The sequence below is a fragment of the Crocuta crocuta genome, unplaced genomic scaffold (genome assembly GCF_008692635.1).
Source record: "Crocuta crocuta isolate KB4526 unplaced genomic scaffold, BGI_CrCroc_1.0 scaffold228, whole genome shotgun sequence".
Taxonomy (NCBI): Eukaryota; Metazoa; Chordata; class Mammalia; order Carnivora; family Hyaenidae; genus Crocuta; species Crocuta crocuta.
The window spans coordinates 2,576,410-2,596,636 of NW_027532820.1; the positions used below are offsets into that span (position 1 = coordinate 2,576,410).

Consider the following 20,227-nt stretch of genomic DNA (forward strand, 5'->3'; position numbering starts at 1 on the left):
TGTCTTTGCATCCCTAGCCCCTAGTATATGCTTCGCACACAATAAAACAATAATTAGATGGGAACCAGAATTATATGAGGTCAGTTCTCACAGTTCCTTTGCTCTACCAGCTACGATATGTTTAATTATTCAGTAAACAAGTACTTGAAAGCGCTCTGAGTGTGAGGTGTCTACTGTGCATGGCACAACACTTCTGAAACGAGCTGTGATTCGGCAGTGAGCCAGGTCTAATATGATGAGGCAGGAGCCACAGCCTTAGTGGACAGGGTTTCTTAGAAATATCTACTTTCCGAAGGACCATGTGGGAGGAGAAGGAGGAAAATAGTGGGGGAGAGGGAGGGAGGTAAACCATGAAAGACTCTTGAATGCTGAGAACAAAGTGAGGGCTGATGGAGGTGGGGGAGAGGGGAAGGGGGGAGATGGGCAGGGGGGAGGGCACTTGTGGGGATGAGCACTGGGTGTTATATGGAATCCAACTTGACAACAAACTATGAAAGAAGAAAAAAAAGAAATATCTACTTTCCTTTCTCATAAAGAGTTCACTGTGGAGCCCCAAACTTGTTTCTTCCCCTCCACTCTGGGGTCAGGAAAGGAGAGTCGGCACATGGCACACACAGGACCTGGATTCGCCACACTCAACAGAATACCATAATAACAAATAATAAACTTTAATTTGAATATATTACAGTAGAATATAATTCTTTTGATGTACAAAAATAGTTAACAGTTTTTTTCCATTTGCAAGTAATATTTGCTACCACCTATAAATAGTACACCGATGCTCTGAACTGTGCACGTGATACTACATTCCTAAGCCTGCACCTTCTCTCCTGTATCATCATTACATGTAAGAGAAGCGGCCATGCAACAGGACTCTACAATCCTGAGACCCTGCCAAGACATTCCAGAAGGATCCTTAATGACAACTGGATGGTATCTCTTTAAAACTAGTCTTTATGCTTTTGTGGCTCAAAGCATAGAGCCACAAAATTCTATAGAGTAAAAACTGTTTTAAAAAACCAGTTTAAAATTCCAGGAATTGCTATTTTTAGATTATCTGACTTCCCCCAAAGACAGGAAAATGACAGGGAGAAGCTAGAGCTTCAACAAATTCAACAAAAGCTCATTTAAAAGTAAATCTCCATCAGTGGAAAAGCTTATCATGTATAGGAGATGTGACAGTAACAGAAATTAACTGGAAGACCAATTCCATTGCCAAAAGCCAGTGAGGACTCCCCATCTGTCTTTTTCCACTACTACGTTTCCTAACATTTTAAGCGAGCTTAAGTAAGAATCACAAGACAATTCTAAAACTCCTACTGGGTTCTGCTCAGGTCTGATCCACCACGTACCTTAGATGCTGAGAACCAACTATTGAAAAAGTAGAAATGACATGAGAACACAGAAGCTTTGGCATATGAAAAATGATATAATTTTGTTTTCTAAAATGCAGTTATTCGGGCCAGTTTAGTTTGACTTGTGCTCTGAACTGATCAGATCTGGGTCTGAGATAAAGGATGGGAAGTGGAAGAACTCCTTGCAAGTGTCCGGATGGCGAAGGCTACCCGCAGTCCCTGCTCTTCTCTCCCTCGCTGCTCTCTGGCGTGTCCCCGGCTCCTCCTTTAAGGCTCAGCCACAGCGCGTGCAGGGGGTGTAGGGGACAACCGACGCGGTGCCTGCGGGAATTCTCTAAGCTGTCTGCAGTGCTTCAAAGACTTAGGACATTCTTTCAGTTCTCAGGCCAGGGAGGGATGGCTCTGCACTTTCTACACCTGCAATGCTGGGCACCTTAAACTAACAGAAACAAGATACATGGGGTAGAAACGAAGGTAATCTGCTACGTAAAAACATGTATGTCTATTTTCTGAAAATCAGTTGTGAGTCTAAAAGTGCCCAGTTGTATGACAGGCTTATGTTACAAGAGCTCAGAAACATGAGGCTGGAATATGACTTAGGGTCCAGCTATTAGGAGGTCCCTTGAAGGGCTCTGCACAACTCATGCTTGATTATCATTACATTAATAAACGGCCACACTACATATATATAACCTTTGTAGCCCTGCATTCAAAACTGATGCTTATTCAGCAAAATATATGAAAAAGAACCTTAGCCTGTTTAGTTCCCTAAAATACAACGGAGAAGTAACTGATGAGATTTGCACACTATTTCCTGAATACCCCTTTAAATGTACCGCACAGACTTTTTTCATAGTATGCACCTTTTAAACAGCTGCAATATTTCTGTTTATTTGATGATAAATAACAGGCTACTTATCACCAAAATTACTGAAAGAGCAATCCCCGAAGTCCATTATCTGTTAATGACTGGACAGTTTGATAAAAGTCTTACTGCCACTCTTAGTATCATACCGCTTTTTATACCCTCTGCTCTCCCAAGACCCAGAACACATGACGAATTCTTTGTGGGACACCGCAGGGAAATGGGATAATGTACAGATGACGACGGAATGATGATGGCTCTTGGGCATGAAAGGCGTCTGTTATTGCAGCTAGGGGAAAATGCCACCAAATGCTAATATTAAAAAAATAATGCCATTCTCCTTAAAGTCAGTAAATTATGTAAGAGTTCTCTGAGAATTTTAGGAAGAAAGGCACCAGACAAGTCCAAAGTCTTATTGCTAGTCGGATCACACACAGGGCCATAGCACGGACCGTGGCGCTTGGTTCAGCCAGGAAGGTAGGTCTAAGCAAGTTAGTCACTGACCTTGAGGCTCAAAGAGCAAGGAAGGAAATGTCAAAAAATAGAGCCCTGCATCTTACATTAAACTTGAGGAGAATGATTTCCAATTTTACATCAAAGTGGTGACCGGTTAGGCCTCTGGTGCTATTTTAGATAGGCACTCTGTTTTCTTTGGCCCATTTCTTCATGATCCGGATGATGTACTCCACTTGGGTATTCCCTGTGCTTCTCAGTAAGTGGAGTACTTCTCGAAGGGTCTCTCTGGGGAAAAGATTTGAAGAGACAAAGCATTTCAATAGATTAACAGATATAATCAACTTGTACTTGTTCCTTACTACTTCCAGTAAGGCATTTTTGGTAACAGGCTATTTCACCATGTATTCACAAACCAGTTATGGACTTCCAAGCTTTCCATTTTTTTAATGTCTCATTATTTATTTTGAGGGACGGAGGAAGGGAGATAGAGGGAGGGAGGGAGAGAGAGAGAGCGAGACAGAATGCATGTGAGCAGGGGAGGGGCAAAGAGAAAGGAGAGAGAGAGAATCCCAAGGAGGCTTTGCACTGTCAGCACAAACAGCCCAACGTGGGGCTCGATTCCACAAACCACGAGATCATGACCTGAGCCAAAATCAAGAGCTAGATGCTTAACTGACTGAGTCACCCGGGCACTCCTGAGCCTTTTATTTTTATGACGGCATAGCAAAACGGAAATTCTATGAAAGCCTTCTCACCAACCCAAGTTTTCCTGTTTACTTATATTATCTATACTCATGCTATTAATCTTTCTGGCCTAACATGATGTATTTCTATTTCTATGCCTATTCTGTATGACCTAGTAGAAAGAGGGATGGGTTCAAAGAATTGGGTTCAAATTCTAGCTCCATACGAACATGTTGCTTCTCTGAGTCCAAGATCTCTTTCTCTCTCTTTTTTTAAGATTTTATTTTATTTTAATTTATTTATTTTAATTCAAGTTAGTCAACATACAGTGTAGTCTTGGCTTCAGGAGTAGAACCCAGTGATTCATCTCTTACATACAACACCCAATGCTCATCCCAAAGATTTTATTTGTAATGTTTGTCTGTTTGTTTATATATTTAATTTTTAAGATGTTTATTTATTCTTGAGAGAGACAGAGACAGAATGTGAGCAGGGGAAGGGCAGAGAGAGAGGGAGACACAGAATCCGAAGCAGGCTCCAGGCCCTGAGCGGTCAGCACAGAGCCCGAGGCGGGGCTTGAACTCACAAACCACGAGATCATGACCTGATCCGAAGTCAGACACTCAACCGACTGAGCCACCCAGGCGCCCCCATTCCTATATCTTTGAAGCCCAATGTAAAGCACAAGAAAAAGCCAATAGAAGAGAGGAAAAGAGACTTTTTTAAAAAATAAAAATGACAATTCATTTGGAGCCAAATATGTATCTTGCTCTTCCTTTTGAAAGCTCTAGTATACTCATGTCCCCAGTACAAATGATTTAGAACATAAAAAGTTACTGGAGTGAAAACATCAGATAGACATCTAAAACAACTTTAATCTTCTATTCATCATAAAGCATCATTATAGTTTTGGGTTTTCAGAAGATGTAATACAAGAAAATAATTCTTTTTCTTTACAAACCCCAAAAGAATAGAGGCGGTGTCTCTTGTCGGATTACTTACTTGGGTTCTCGTCCAGCTAAGATCATCTGGAAAATGCCCACACAGGCACCCCTCTTGCCTTCCCAATATTCAGGGTTAGGATCCAGCCTCTCTAAGACATCAAATGCCTTGGCAGAATAGTAGAACTGGCCCATCTGATTAAAAGAAAGTATTGTGATAATACTTGTATTCAGAAGATTGCACCGAATGAAACAAAACGTAAAGACAGCATGAAACAGAACTATGTTAAAAAAAATGTACGGTTAGTGATAATATTTTCAGCTAGCAAATTAGATAAATTTCAATTCCTTACTAAAACTAAAGAAGGAAAATCAGAAGTTGAGTACATCGTTCAAGTTATATCAGTTTTCAACAATATAACATTTTTCCTACATATAGTCAAGTTATACCATAGTCAACACATCTGTCATTTCTGCTAAGTATAGTGTAATCTTTTTTTTAAAGTTTATTTACTTATTTTGAGACAGACACAGATAGCACAAGTGGGGAAGGGGCAGAGACAGAGAAGGAGGGAGAGAGAGAGAATCCCAAGCAGGTTCCACACTTTCAGGTTTCCACAATACATTCTGTAGGTGATTATTATCATTCATTTTATAGTAATTTGATCGTGTTCAACCCAAGAAAACGTTACTTTCCCTGACCGTGTTCCTAAGTTCTTAAAATGCCTAGATGGGTACTGACTACTACTCTAAACATCAAATCTTCTAAACATTTCATTCATTTTTGACAGATCTCATTCCCAAATATACTACACATTTCCTTGGCCATATAGAGCATGCTGAATACTAGTAAACTGTGGTTAGGTGAGTCTTCTTGACTGGCAGTCATAAATGTATAGTGTTGCCATTTTGTTGAAGTCTTCAACTTGCTGGGCAATCCTCCTTGCTCAGTGTCGGTTAGTTCCTTCTCCATTCCCGTAAGCTGCTGTTCTAAACCTTTGGTAATTTCCTTAAGATCTCTATTGCAATCTTAGCTTAGCATTTTTCTATCCTTCAGGGAAAACACAACTTTCTTCCCTTTGGTTCAAATTATACGTGTATTTTCAACCCTCCTTTCCTTGTTTCTGTACATTTCATAGAAGGAAGTGTTCTTATTCCTTTTCAAGGTTATACCTTCTTCCTATGTTCTCTTCAGAAAAAATTATTTTTGGTGAAATAACACAGATATAGAATAATGTACAATTTAATGCATAGAACATGAACACAAGTGTAATCCCTGCTCAGGTCAAGAAACAAGGCACTGACAGCTGTCTAGCTCTTTCTGTATCACTGCCAGACTACAATGCTCTCCTTCCCTCCAGAAGCAACTACTATTCCAACTTTTATGGTCATCAGTTCTTTAACTTTTTAAAATAGTTTTATTGCCTTGTATATACCTTTAGACAATATCATTAAACTTTGCCTTTCAAAACTTTATCTTTCTAAAAAAATTTTTTTAATGTTTTTTATTTATTTCTGAGAGAGAGAGANCGAAGTCGGACGCTTAACCACCCGAGCCACCCAGGTGCCCCAAAACTTTATCTTTATGAATACCATAAATATTCTTTTGTGTCTTACATATGTTAAGATGTACCTATATACTGGATATAGCTCTAATTGGTTGATTTTTTAAAAAATACTTATTTTGAAATAATTCTAGATTAATAGGATGTAACAGAGATAGTACAGAGAGGTCCCACGTACCTTTTTCTTTTCTTTCTCTCTTTTTTTTAAGAGATTTTATTTTTAAGTCATCTCTACACCCAACGTAGGGCTCAAACTCACACCCCCAAAGCAAGAGTCACGTGTTTTACCAACTGAGCCAGCCAGGCACTCCAAAACTTCAGGGTTTTTTTTTTTTTTTTTGTTCCCATGTACCTTTCACCCAAATCCCCCAGTTAGAGCTTACTGTAGTGCAATATCACAGTATCTAAAACAAGGAAATTGACATTGCTCTAATGTTTTTATAGTTCTGTCATTTCATCAAATGTGAAGATTCCCGTAACTATCAAGATACAGAACTATTCTATCATCACAAAGCTGTGCTACCCCTTTATAGTCATACACACTCCTCTCCCTGTTCATCATCCTTGACCCCCAGCAATCACTAATTTGTTCTACATCTCTATCCTTTTCATTTCATGAATGTTATGTATATGAAATCAAGCAGTATGGGACTCTTTGAGATTGATTCTTTTCACTCAGCATAATGTCCTTCTTATTCCTTATTAATTCAGGTTATTCTGGTACAGTATAGGGAATACAGTCAATGGTTCATAATGGCTTTGCATGGTGACAGATAGTAGCTACACTTGTGAGCACGGCATAACATGCAGAGTTGTCGAATTACTAAATTGTACACCTGAAATTAATGTAACATTGTGTGTCAACTATACTTCAATTAAAAAAAATCCAAGTTACTGTGTGTATCATTAGTTTGTTCCTATTACATAACCTTGAAAAAGCAGGAGGCACCTCCACCCAAAGTTTGGTTTGGATGATGCCATACACACACCAAGAGAGCATGGAAAGATTTCTTACGTATATAACTGAGATCTCTGGGAGGGGGAGGGCAGGCCTTTCAAGAGAGAGCAAGGCAAGAAGACTGGCTGGGTTTTCATTGTGGTTGGGGGCAGGGCTGGGATGAGTGTCCTGGGCTCCAGGAGGGGCTCATGTTGTCTGAATCGCCTGATGGCGCCAGAAACGAGAGTATCTAGCATTTCTTATCATTGTGTCCAGATGTGGGGCACAAGGGGAAAAAGGAAGGGTGAAGCTTAAAAGTTGTCAGCAGTCAAACATTAAGAAAGGGAGTCGGGGCTGTCATCACTGTTCCTGTTTATTACTAAGCAACAGTCCGTGCCAAACTGGTTTGTTTAACCATTCGCTACAGAAGGACACTTGGATCATTTCCAGTTTTGGGTTACTACAAATAAAGCTGTTACTGACATTGGGAATAGGTACATGTATGGATACAGGTTTCGTTTCTGAGATAAATGCCCAGGAGTGTGATTGCTGAGTCATACGGTAAGCATGTGCTTGTTTGTTAAAGAAACTGCTTAATTCATGGTACACATTTTTTCCGTCTTTTTATTTTCAACCTACCTATATCATATTTAAAATGAGTTTCTTGCAAAAAGTATATAGTTGGGTCATGGTTTCTTATCCACTTTGTCAACGTCTCTCTTTTAATTCTCTTTTAATTTAGACCATTTACTTTTAATATTAGAGGACTTAATTCTGCCATTTTTTCCCCATTTACCCTTTCTATTTTTCCTGGACAAGGACATCTCATACATGTCTCTGTAGTTTGGAGCTTGAGAAAGACAAGATTGTGCAATTAGCACAGAGGGAAGACAAAAAAGCCTGGGCTTGACCTCTCCAGTCTTCTCCTATATGTATCTTTTTCCTGCTTTTTCTATATTGTACTAAATCTTAGCCATGAGTGTAACTTTGAGTCCTCTAAACCCTTTCAGTGACTTACCCAACTAGTGGGTGGTCATGGGAGCACTAAGACAGTAGGTAAGACTGAACTGTTTTTCAAGGTCATTATCTTCTTTGATTTTAGCCCCATCTTCCTCTTATCTCCTTTAGGGCTTTCTTCCATCAGAAATGTTCCCATTCTCTTGAATCTCTCTAACCTCCCTGTTCAACAGCTCCTCTGCCTAAGGATACTCTTACTCCCTACTCTAAAAACAAAACAAAACAAAACAAAAACCTCTCCCTCCACCTAAAAAATACTCCCCCACCCCAGGTCCCTAACCCTGCTTTTCCTTTTAATTTAGCATCACATTTTCCCCCTTATCCTCAGCATCAATTTCTTGGACTGTGGTCTACACTCACTGAGTCTGCTTTCTAATCTCATTCTTTTCTCTACCCACTAGTGTTTTCTCAGGTCTCATGCAGTTCTATCAGGCTGCAGATGTGACATGCTCCTCCCTTGGCTTTTGATAAAATTGAAGCAAGAAAAAGAGGAGTGAAAAGCCATTTCTTCCCCCTCCTGGTTCTTCTCTTTCCTTTATGTCCATCTTCATCCTGTCTCTTACACGGATTCTTCTATTTCTATCCCTTAAACACTTGTGTCCATGTGGTTCCTCACCACATTCACTGGTTAACCTCACTGTTGCCCACACTCTGCTGCTACTGCTGCTACTACTACTACCACCACCACCACCACTACCACCACGACCAGCACTTCTAAACTTAACTTCTAAAACTATATCTCTAATCCTGACCTCTTACATGAACACCTGAGCTGCAGGCTCGCCATGATAATTTCCCACAGGTAATATCTCTAACTGGAGCCCCAAACACACTTCATATTTAATACATCTACAATTGAACTAAATTCCTGTCTGAATGCTTTCTTTCCCTCTGCCTCCCTCACTTAATGTCATTGCCATCTACTAAGTTGTGTTAAACATTTTCAAGTTTCCTAGGTTTTATTTTATTTTATTATTTTTTACTTTTCTTTAATGTTTTATTTATTTCTGAGAGAGAGAGAGAGAGAGAGACAGCATGAGCAGGGGAGGGTCAGAGAGAGAGGGAGACACAGAATCTGAAACAGGCTACAGACTCTGAGCTAGCTGTCAGCACAGAGACTGACGCAGGGCTCGAACCCACGAACCACAAGATCATGACCTGAGCCAAAGTCGGACGCTTAACCGACTAAGCCACCCAGGCGCCCCTATTATTATTTTTTAATGTTTTATTTATTTCTGAGAGAGAGAGAGAGAGAGAAAAAGACAGTAGTTCCCACTTTGCTCATCTACTTAAAAGTCACATATCATTCATTAAATCCTACTCATATAGTTTCAGCCTCAAAATATATGATTGCTGAAATTTTCTCTTGACTTCAAAAACTCTGTGAACATTTTAAATCCAAGTGAAAAAAAAGGAGCAAGAAAAGATAATGGAGAGGGGAGACAGATGGAAAAAGGTTTAGGCTATATAATATTAAAAAAAATTATGGTTTGTGGGATTGAGCCCTTGCTGTAGCGTGAACAGGGGAGGGTCAGAGAGAGAGGGAGATATAGAATCCAAAACAGGCTCCAGACTCTGAACTGTCAGCACAGAGCCCGACGTGGGGCTCGAACCCATGAACTGTGAGATCATGACCTGAGCTGAAGTTGGATGCTTAACCGACTGAGCCACCCAGGTACCCCTCAAGTTTCCTAGGTTTTAAAACCTTTTCCATTGGTGGTGATTCACTTTATTTTTATACTGATTCATTTTGAAATGAGCTATTATTGATTTAACACTAGTCTCTTCCTACTCAAATATTCCCCAATAGGAATTTCCAGAATGTGAGGCTAATTTGTTAAAAAGCTTCTAATCTATAGGATAGGACCCCAAAGTCCTCCCTCCTTCTCCCTGCCTTTCCAACTCCCCAACCACACCCATGCCCTCCCTTGCACACACACACACACACACACACACACACCTAGTCCTTTACAAAATCTGATTGCTTTTTTATTCTCTTTTTCTGGTTCCTTTGTCTCTCCAGTCTACTATTTGCCCCTAAGTATTCCCTACAGTTTGGTTTGCAACTCTCTACTCTTCTCAATTTACTTCCTTACCTAGTAATCCTGTTTTATCAGGGCTTCAATTACTATTGAAATGGGGCTGATTTCTCCAAATCTATGTCTCTATATGTCAGAAGACATTTTTCCGGAGCCTCAGAACCAAGTTTCCAACTACCACATGAACATATCTGCCTGGATGATAGCTAAAGATTCAGAGTCTTTAGAAATCTAAGACAACCTCTCTAAATCATTGTTTCATATACATTATTTCATATTTCATTTATATGCATACATACTTGATATGTATGTATATAAAACCGTGAAATGCTATCTCTGAATTCATATGTTCATAAAAGGCATGATATTTCTTTTCTTTTCTTTCCTTTTTTAAGATTTTATTTTTAAGTTTTCTCTACACCCAATATGGGCCTTGAACTCACAACCCTGAGATCAAGAGTTGCATGCTCCTCTGACTGAGCCAGCCAGGCGCCCCAGGGATGACATTTCTGATATCACCATGTGGGTCTTTTCACCAATGGCCATTTAATCTCTAGGACGCCCTTCCCTAATATTTGGTCAGTGTAGGACTGCGTGACTGACCTTCAGCTTTCCCTTTAGGTCTCACTCAGACTCACCTTGTAGCAATCATTAGCAATGAGCTGTAAGAGACTAAAGGACTCGCCAGAAGTTTCCATCTTGAGATACAGTTCCCAGGCTAGTCTTGGTTTCTTATTCATTATATCTATAAAAAAAAAAAAAAGAAAGAAAAAAGATTTTTGCCTTTATTTATGTATTTGAGAGAGAAAGAGAGAGAGTGTGCAAGCAGGGGAAAGAGAGAAAGAGAGAAAAAAAATCCTAAGCAGACTCCATGCTCAAGAAAGAGTCTGATGTGGGGCTTGATCCCATGACCCTGAGATCATGAGTTGGGACACTCAACTGACTGAGTCACCCAGGTGCCCCACAGTTTTGCCTTTTAAACGTGCAGGAAATATAATTCTGCATCTTGTTACTCTTTGGCTTTGGTTCTATGTTCCAAACAGACAAAGAAATGGTAAACAGCCCTTATGCAGAAAGCTTACAAGGTTATCAATAAGCTGGTTCTCCATCAGAACTCTATCATACATAAAATATTTAAGTCAGGATTCACATAATTATGTCTTTTTAGATTGGGTTGATTTCCAGTAGTTCCCACTTTGCTCATCTACTTAAAAGTCACATATCATTCATTAAATCCTACTCATACAGTTTCAGCCTCAAAATATATGATTACTGAAATTTTCTCTTGACTTCAAAAACTGTGAACATTTTAAATCCAAGTGAAAAAAAGGAGCAAGAAAAGATAATGAAGAGGGGAGACAGATGGACAAAGTTGTAGGCTATACAATATTAAAAAAAAATTATGGTTTGTGGGATTGAGCCCTTGCTGTAGGCACGGAGCCCGCTTTGGATTCTTTCTCTCCCTTTCTCTCTGCCCCTCCCCAGCTCACCCACATGTACACCCTCTCAAAATAAATAAACTTTTTAAAAACATTAAAAAATATGTTTCCGACATTTTACCACTTTTCAGGCCTTCATCATAATGAAAAGGTAAAATGAGCATATTTAACACAGAACACTGTAAGCTGAGATTCTGGAAACTTGAACAGGGCTGAGGGAAGAACTTGGCACCTTTCAGGACTATTCATGCTAGGTCAACGTTGTATGGTAGAACCAACTACGGGGGAAAGGTATGTAATACACGTACATGGCCACCCTTACTAAGTAGCATTAATGATGCTTAGTTTCAGGGTTTACTCATTCTACAAAACAAAATTAGAAATGTTTACTGTAGGGGTGCCTGGGTGGCTCAGTTGGTTAAGCACCTGATTCTTTTTTAATGTTTGTTTGTTTGTTAGTTTTTCCTGAGAGAGAGAGAGAGGCAGCGTGCGCAGGGGAGGGTCAGAGAGAGAGAGGGAGATACAGAATCCGAAGTAGGCTCCAGGCTGTGAGCTGCCAGCACAGAGCCCAATGTGGGGCTCAGACTCATGAACCGTGAGATTATGACCTGCACCAAAGTCAGACGCTTAACCGACTGAGCCACCCAGGTGCCCTAAGCACCTAACTCTTGATTTCAGCTCAGGTCATGACCCTGGGGTCATGGAATTGAGCTCTATGTCGGGCTCTATGCTGGGCACAAAGCCTGCTTGGGATTCTCTCTTTCCATCTACTCCTCTCCCCTGCTCTCTCTCTCTTTACAATAAAAAAATAAAACAAGGGGCACCTGGGTAGCTCACTCGGTTGAGCATCCAACTCTTGATTCTGGCTCAGGTCATGATCTCATGGTCATGATCTCCTGGATTAGCCTCTGCACTGACAGCATGGACCCTGATTGGGATTCTCCCCCCCCGCCCCCCGCCGCCATCCTTCCCCTGCTTGTGCTCTTCTTCTCTCTCAAAATAAATAAATAAACTTTAAAATGAATATATAAATATAAAATAAATAGGGGCGCCTGGGTGGCTTAGTCGGTTGAGCGTCCGACGTTCGCTTAGGTCATGATCTCGCNGAGAAGACAAACAGAATTCCTCTGTAACATTTAAAAGAAGACTCACAGGGGCGCCTGGGTGGCTCAGCTAGTTAAGTGACTGACTTCAGCTCAGGTTGTGATCTCACGGTTTGTGAGTTTGAGCCCCGCACTGGGCTCTGTGCTGACAGCTCAGAGCCTGGAGCTTCCTTCAGATTCTGTGTCTCCCCCTTTCTCTGCCCCTCCCTCACTCATGCTCTGTCTCTCTCTGTCTCTTAATAATAAAAACGTTAAAAAATTAAAAATAAATAAAAATAAAAAATAAACGAAGACTCACAGCACCGAGCTAGCCAACTGAGGTAAATGTAATCATTTTTCATCTTCTCACTTTGGATTAAAAGGAAAACCTGCAAGAAGAGGGAAGAAAAGGAATAAACATGAAGATATTTTTGCAATAAAAGTACCTATATGGGTTTGGTTTGCCTTAGGTTAATACTTAGTTAGCCTTACAGATGATCAAACGCTATACAGGCTGTTGGGAAAAGTAAAGGACAGCTCAGAGCCTGGAGCCTATTTCAGAGTCTGTGTCTCCCTCTCTCTCTGACCCTCCCCTGCTCACGCTGTCTCTCTCTCTCCTAGAAATAAATAAAAATATTAAAAAGAAAAAAAAAAAGAAAAGTAAAGGACAAAACTGGGGTGATGTTGACACGCTTCTTTCAGTTACTGATCTCACAGGCTGGGAAAAGGTTGGTAAGGATATATGAGATTTGAACAGAATAATTAACAATTGCATAATACATATTGGTTTAAGAACACATGACCATATTACTGGGTAGTAAAACAAGTCTCAACAAAGTTTGAAGGACTGGTGTCATACAGACCACAATGGATGATCACAATACAATGAAGTTAGAAATCAAAATAAAAAGCCTGGGAAAGATAATACACATATCTTAAAATCATGAAACACATTTAAATAAAATTTCACAGAGAAGGGGCACCTGGGTGGCTCAGTCAGTTGAGCATGTGACTTCGGCTTAGGTCATGATCTCATGGTTTGTGAGTTTGAGCCCCCACATTGGGGTCTGTGCTGACAGCTCAGAACCTGGAGCCTGCTTCGGATTCTGTGTCTCCCTCTCTCTGCCCCTACCCCGCTCATGCTCTTTCTCTCTCGCTCAAAAATAAATAAAAACATTTAAAAATTTTTCACAAAGAAGACCTCATAATGGAAGTTAGGAAATAATTAGAATTTGACTAAGAATAAGTGGAACAATTTGCTAAATAATAACAAAATTAAATTGAATAATTCAACTGAAGTGCTTTGAATGACTCAAACAAATTAGTCTATAAAGTTTGAAGTCAAAATAGTGGTTAGCCTTGGGGGAAAGAGACGGACTCCAACTAGTAGATGGAAGAGATTTCTATGGGGCCAGGGTAATACTGTTTCATGATCTGAGTACTGATTTTCTGGGTATGTTCACTTTAAAAATTTATCAAGCCGTATACTTTGATTTGTATACTTTTCTCAGTGTATATTATGCTTTCATACACTTTACCAAAAAAAGGGAAAATAGTAATATAGTTATAAAATCTGTGCCTATTCACATCTTACTTTTTAATATAACCTAAGAACAAAAGAACTTTTCGTAATCCCTTGCCCTTGAACATTTTATTTCAGGGACAAAAAGATAACTATGTTTTTACTTTTATCATTTATTTTCAAGTTTTTACTTAAATTCCAGAGAGTTAACATATCATGTAATAATTGTTTCGGATGTAGAATTTAGTGATTCATCACTTCCATCCAACACCCAGTGCTTACCACGTGCCCTCCTTAATACCCACCTGGCATTTAGCCCATCCCTGCCCACCACCCCTCCAGCAGCCCTCAGGTTGTGGTCTATGGTTAAGAGTCTGTTTTACGGTTTACTTCTCTTTTTTTTTTTTCTTTCCTCTACGTTCATCTGTTTTATTTCACTCTGGAAAACAGTGTGGGTTCCTCAAAAAGTTAAAGATCAACAATGTCTATAAATAGAATCATTCTAATGCATCAAGAGCAGGTACCCACCTCTTCGCCCTCGCTGGTATTGCCTGTTGCAGCTTTGGCTTGGGCATAATTAAAGTTAAAGATGTCATCATTGTAGAAGTAACTCTGAAAAACATCCCAAGAATAGGACACATTGAGTATTAACACACAAAATGTACAAACATCAGTTATACCAGATAAACTCAAAGATCATTTTAAGGCATGAGCTGACACCACCAATGTCACCATTGTAAAAGGGCCATCTCTCAGGGTGTCTTACCTCCGACACATTATATTTAGTATTCTGTATACAAACTCATCTAGAAAATTCTATACTGACCTTAAATGAGTTGAGGTAAATCAACACATCATCAAACTGCTTAAGCAGGAAGAAACAGGAAGCCATGCATTGCCTCCCAGGTATTGTATCTGAAATGGAACGGGAAAACGAACCAGGTATATTCATGAAACTGAAAGTTCTCCTTAACTGAGATTTGAGATGCTTTATAATTTAGAGATAGGAATGTATTCCAAGACCTCTTTCTAGACTCTGAGATTATAGATTCTGTTCGGTGGGCAAAACCCCAGCATAATGGAAGTCACACAGTACTTGAGAGTGACCAATACTCTCTCTCAGGCCTAACTCACAGACTCCAGAATGAACACACTCCCTGCAGGCTACGGTATTCCTTGGATGCTTTTCCAGGCCTTTGAGTCTCTCACCTACTTCAACACATGCAACCAACGCGGCTTAGTCTCCATCATCGCTCGTCTATAAGACAACCTAGCACTTCCAAACCAAATGGAAAATAATTTGCCATGGAACCATCTGGTCCTGATCCTGAACTTTCTGTCTGATATCAGATTCCTGTTTGAGATAGTAGAGAATTAGTATGACCTCCAGCCTTGTCACTGGCACTCCTATTCATTCTTGCCCGGTTCAATTTTTCCCCCACAGCACTTATCACAGTCAGATGCACCATATGACCTATTTCTTCATTGTGTTTACTGTCTGTCCCACTAGACTGTATACTACACAATGAAGGAGGACTTGTTAGTTTTGTTTCCTGCTGTATCTCCAGTACCTTAATAAATTTTTGTTATATAAATGAGTGAAATGAGGAAAGGAAATATTATTCAACAAATGGTTTTGGTGAAACATTTGAAAGAAAATGAATATTCAGAGGTGATAAAAATATTTAACAACTAGTTCGCTATGAACACTGTCCATCAGAATAGATGCTGGCCTTAGACAACTGGTGCAAACAGCCCTATCAGTTCACACTGGTAAACTGTCAGCCCTTTTTATAGCCCTGTCTCAAATCTTACACTCAATCTTGACCAATGAAATCAATACTTCAATTAAAAAATTAAGTAACAAAACTACTAGTGGGAAATATAAGTGAATATTATATAACTGTGGGGGCACAAAAGTATTTCCTAAGCTAGATACCCATGTATAATATCATCATAAAAAGATAAACTCAATTAAATGAGATTTAAATATTTTTATATGTGAAAAAATACCATCAGCAAAATTAAAAGGCAAATGAAAATACATATGACATGATAAAAGTTGAATACCTAGAGAGTCCTTGAAAAATCAATGGAAGTTAACATTTCAAATCAAAAACAGAATCGGAGCTCCTGCGTGGCTTGCCAGTTAAGCATTCAACTCTTAATTTCAGCTCAGGTAATGATCTGTTTGTGGGTTTGTACCCCACATCAGGCTCTGTGCTAACATCATGGAGCCTGCTTGGGATTCTCCGTCCCTCTCTCTCCAGCCCTCCCCTGCTCACACTCTCCTTGTGTGTCTCAAAATAAATAAAAAATAAACACACACAAAAAAACAGAATTGAATTTTAAGAACTCTCATGAACTAAAGATTACATTTATTCTCCTCTATTTATATATTCTCTCATCCCACTTTAGCTGAGATGTTGGGAAGAGCTAATCCAATATTCCCTCCCGTGTCCCTCCCACAGGACTTCCTACTTAGTCCTTTTCTTTCAAGCCTGACAGATGTATCCCCAGACAGAGACTCAAACTTCACCAGTCAATATATGACCAGTTCCAACGATTACAAATCATGTGAATGAGTACAGATTTCGGACATACATACCACACTCACTCGCTGACCCTCCCACCAGCTGGAAGAATTGCTGGGCAATTTTCATATGGTCCCTCTGAAGAACAAAGCAGAGAGAGCTGATATAAGCTGAAAATATTTTATTTGTATTATACGTTATGGTTTTAAAATATTTGCCAGGATTTATTATATACCCTTCTTTTAAACCCTCTCCCAAACTAATTCTTATTAGCATAAGCAACGAGAGAATCATAACCTGAGACTGAATTAAAATCTACCCAGGGTCAGATAAAAAAGAAGGAAAAAAAATCCAATCCCTAAATTCTATCCTAAAAGTACCTTCATTAAATGAACTCATTCATTTAGTTGTTCATTCACACATTGAACAGATATTTATTGCTTCTTTATCTTATATCAGTGTGGTAGGAGCCATGGCTATAGCAAGGGGTATTAACTAAATACACTCATTCATTTTATTCAGTAACTACTTAATGCCTATCCACTATAGGAAGCATTGTAGAGTGAGCCAGATATAAAAAAGATTTACTTATACCCATTTTGTTCCAAAAAGAACGTAATGTGCCATATTCATATGAATAAGAACTTGATTTTAGGCAGTGTTCATAAAAAGTCTTTGCCAAAGAAACAATTATCCCCATTTTACAGATGCCAAAATTATAGCTCAGAGGTGTGCAAGGTTAATGCAACTCACTGAAAATAAGAATGAAGATGTGTGATGATTTGTGGTTGTTATTAGATATTAACACTGCTTTAAAGTTGAAGCACAGTTCTTAGGGTTAAAGCTTTCTTTTTTTGACCTTTAAATAACAAAGAATTCTTTTTACAATGGAATCTTGGTGGGGAGATATGGAGGAATGAAAGGAACTGCAGATGAGCCTAATCGTAAGCTTTTCGCTGGCTGAACTTGAACATTCATTTTGATCTTTTCCAAGACACTGTAACTGCAAACTATAGATTACCAGTGATTTCATACTTACTGAACCCATTTCCTGGCCAAGGGCCGCATTGACCACTCCTTTGAGGATATACTCCTGGCAACATGGAATAACACTAATTACTGTTAAAAGAATGTGTAGCTATGAGATGTCTTCCAAATTAATTTCAACTTAATACTTTACATATATTATCAAAAGTTACCCAGAATCACTTTTCTCTTTTCCATCCTTGTCTTGAATGAAAGAATTAGGAGACTTTCATTTGGTTTTCAGAAAAGTGTCCATATAACAGAATTCACCATATTTGTAAATTCTCAATCTTAAGCAAGAAAAACTCAGTGGAAACTTCAAGGAGTTAAGGTTTTATTTTAACTCAATGGAAAAAATTAACAATAAAATATCTATGTAATAATTTTTTTTAATTTTTTTTTTTTTTATTTCTAGGAGAGAGGGAGAGAGACAGCATGAGCAGGGGAGGGTCAGAGAGAGAGGGAATCACAGACTCTGAAACAGGCTCCAGGCTCTGAGCTGGCGGTCAGCACAGAGCCTGACGCGGGGCTCGAACCCACAAACGCGAGATCATGACCCAAGCGAAAGTCGGAAGCTTAACCGACTAAGCCACCCAGGCGCCCCTCTATGTAATAATTTTTATCACCTATTAGCCCCTGCCATTGTTCATAGCCACAACATACATAGTATTTTCTCTTGCCAGTAATATAACTTTATTTTCATAATAATCCTTTTCCTCCAAAAAAAAAAAAAGTATCCTCTGATCCCCATTTGTAAGGTATTCTCTCTTTTGGAGCCCTGAGACCTCACTTTTATTGCTTTCAGACATGGCTCTATTCTTTAATAGACACCTTCCTTAGCAGCTATCAATTTTTTAAGTAGGTACTGTTTTTATTTAAGAGGGCTCATAAAAAGAACACAAAAGATGCTGAAGATTTTCTTTTATTTTTTTTATTTGAGAGAGAGAGAGAGACAGAGAGAGCATGAGTGGGGTGGAGAGGCAAAGAGAGAGACAGAATCCTAAACAGGCTCCACACTCAGCACAGAGACCAGTGTGGGGCTCCATACCATGACCCTAAGATCATGACCTGAGTCAAAATAAAGAGCCAGACTCTCAACCAACTGAGCCACCCAGGCGTCCAAATGCTGAAGCTTTGATACACTTGAGAACTATATGTGCTTAGATTTCATGAGGTCTAGAAACATTTTCAGTCTTTCATTCAATAAGTGCAATGTCTACTACATGCGTATAGACAACGGTCCCTGACTACAAAGAGCTAGCAATCTAGTAAGGGGAAAGACAAAGTACAAGCAATTATACTAGTGAGATAAGTTTCTATACCTTGCTGTCAGTTCCATTGTAATCCTAGATTTCCGTTTTTTCAAACCTCAGCCCTTTTGAGGAAATGACCACATATAAGGGAGTTTAAAAACATAAAAAATCCAGAATATTCATTCTCATATAGAAAGCTTCACAGGACATTCCTAGATCAATATATATGGTCTTTCCTGAGATTCTACAAGCATGAATCTTTTCTAATATGCCTTCTCGATACCTTTCTGAAATTCCACTTTCAACAGAAGTTGGTTAGTAAAATGGTAACACATTTTCAATTACCTGAGGAGTAGTAGGTTCCAGATCTTTAATTAAGTTATAAGCTTCTTGCACATCATCTGAAACACAAGAAATAAGTAGCTATACTAGTCTATATATTCCAGCAAACTCTTCTGAAATAGTCCCAAAAAGATAAGATCCTTCAGTACTCAAATGTTCATGGGAAGTGTGAATTGTTTTATCTGTCTTCTAACTCTCCATCAAGTTAGATGGAGTAATTACCCTAAAGATAACCAAACATCTTAGGAAACCCGTAAGGTATGAAGCACCTAAAAAAGGGTTCAAGCTAAGAATATGAACTGAGTATTATATACTGATGGCATTGTAATTATACAAGAAAAGCAACCGATTTTTAAAAAGAGAATATATATTAAGTATGTAGGAGTAAAATGACATGAAGTCTGGGATTTCCTTTAAAATCTTTCAGCAGTAAACTAGAGAAGGGGAGGATGGATGAAAAATAATGGCAATATCTTGAAGACTATCATTCCAGACTTGAATCTGGAATGAATATCTGACTGTTCATTTTGGGTGTTTATACTATTTACTTTTGCTTAGTTTGAAAATTTTTATAATAAAAATTAATTTATAAAACACCTAAGATATTTAATTCTTGTCCAAAGGCCTATTTCGTTGTGTTTATATATCAGATAGAAGTTTGCAAGTTCATGTTCTTATTTTAATAAACACATTTTCCTCAATGAGGAGTATGTGGTCTGGTTGGTTTCTACCATGCACCTAAAAAGGCCCACACTGTGAGTCCAAGGTCCATGACACAGCGCCACCACCAATGCATGGCAGCTCCTATCCTGCACTCATCACTGTTAGATAACAGACTCTTTAGGCATGTGTCTAATCATTTTAACCTTACTTAGGGGCAGTAAATGTCACATTCTCTTTGAATCATGGTATTTCTCATAAGAAACTGGAGGTGGAAAGAGACAGTAAGGCAGACAAGTACAGTAAATAAAAAATAGTTAATGATAAAGACTCAAGAAAATGTGGATGTACGTTATACACAGAGAACACCAGAAAAATAACTATAAGGATGGGGAAGGAAAAACATTGGAAAAACTGAAATAGGATGCGTAGAGAACAAAAGAAGGAAAAATAAGAGAAAGAAAGAAAAACAGACTGAGGGTGAAGGTTGGAAGCAACACAGAAGGAAAG

At 39.0% G+C, this 20,227-nt stretch overlaps 1 protein-coding gene across 1 annotated transcript in view; it reads right to left on the bottom strand.

The window, feature by feature from the left end:
* Positions 1 to 649: 649 nt before the first annotated feature.
* The window catches only part of IFT56 (intraflagellar transport 56), a 48,160-nt gene continuing 28,582 nt past the window's right edge, over positions 650 to 20,227 (bottom strand). The window contains exons 10-18 of the mRNA XM_077781060.1: positions 19,061 to 19,116; positions 17,476 to 17,529; positions 16,511 to 16,574; positions 14,729 to 14,817; positions 14,431 to 14,514; positions 12,700 to 12,769; positions 10,498 to 10,604; positions 4,363 to 4,496; positions 650 to 2,961 (exon numbers count right to left, since the gene is read on the bottom strand). Of these exons, the coding sequence (XP_077637186.1) occupies positions 2,850 to 2,961; positions 4,363 to 4,496; positions 10,498 to 10,604; positions 12,700 to 12,769; positions 14,431 to 14,514; positions 14,729 to 14,817; positions 16,511 to 16,574; positions 17,476 to 17,529; positions 19,061 to 19,116 (770 nt within the window). The 3' untranslated portion in view covers positions 650 to 2,849. The remainder of the gene's footprint in view (positions 2,962 to 4,362; positions 4,497 to 10,497; positions 10,605 to 12,699; positions 12,770 to 14,430; positions 14,515 to 14,728; positions 14,818 to 16,510; positions 16,575 to 17,475; positions 17,530 to 19,060; positions 19,117 to 20,227) is intronic.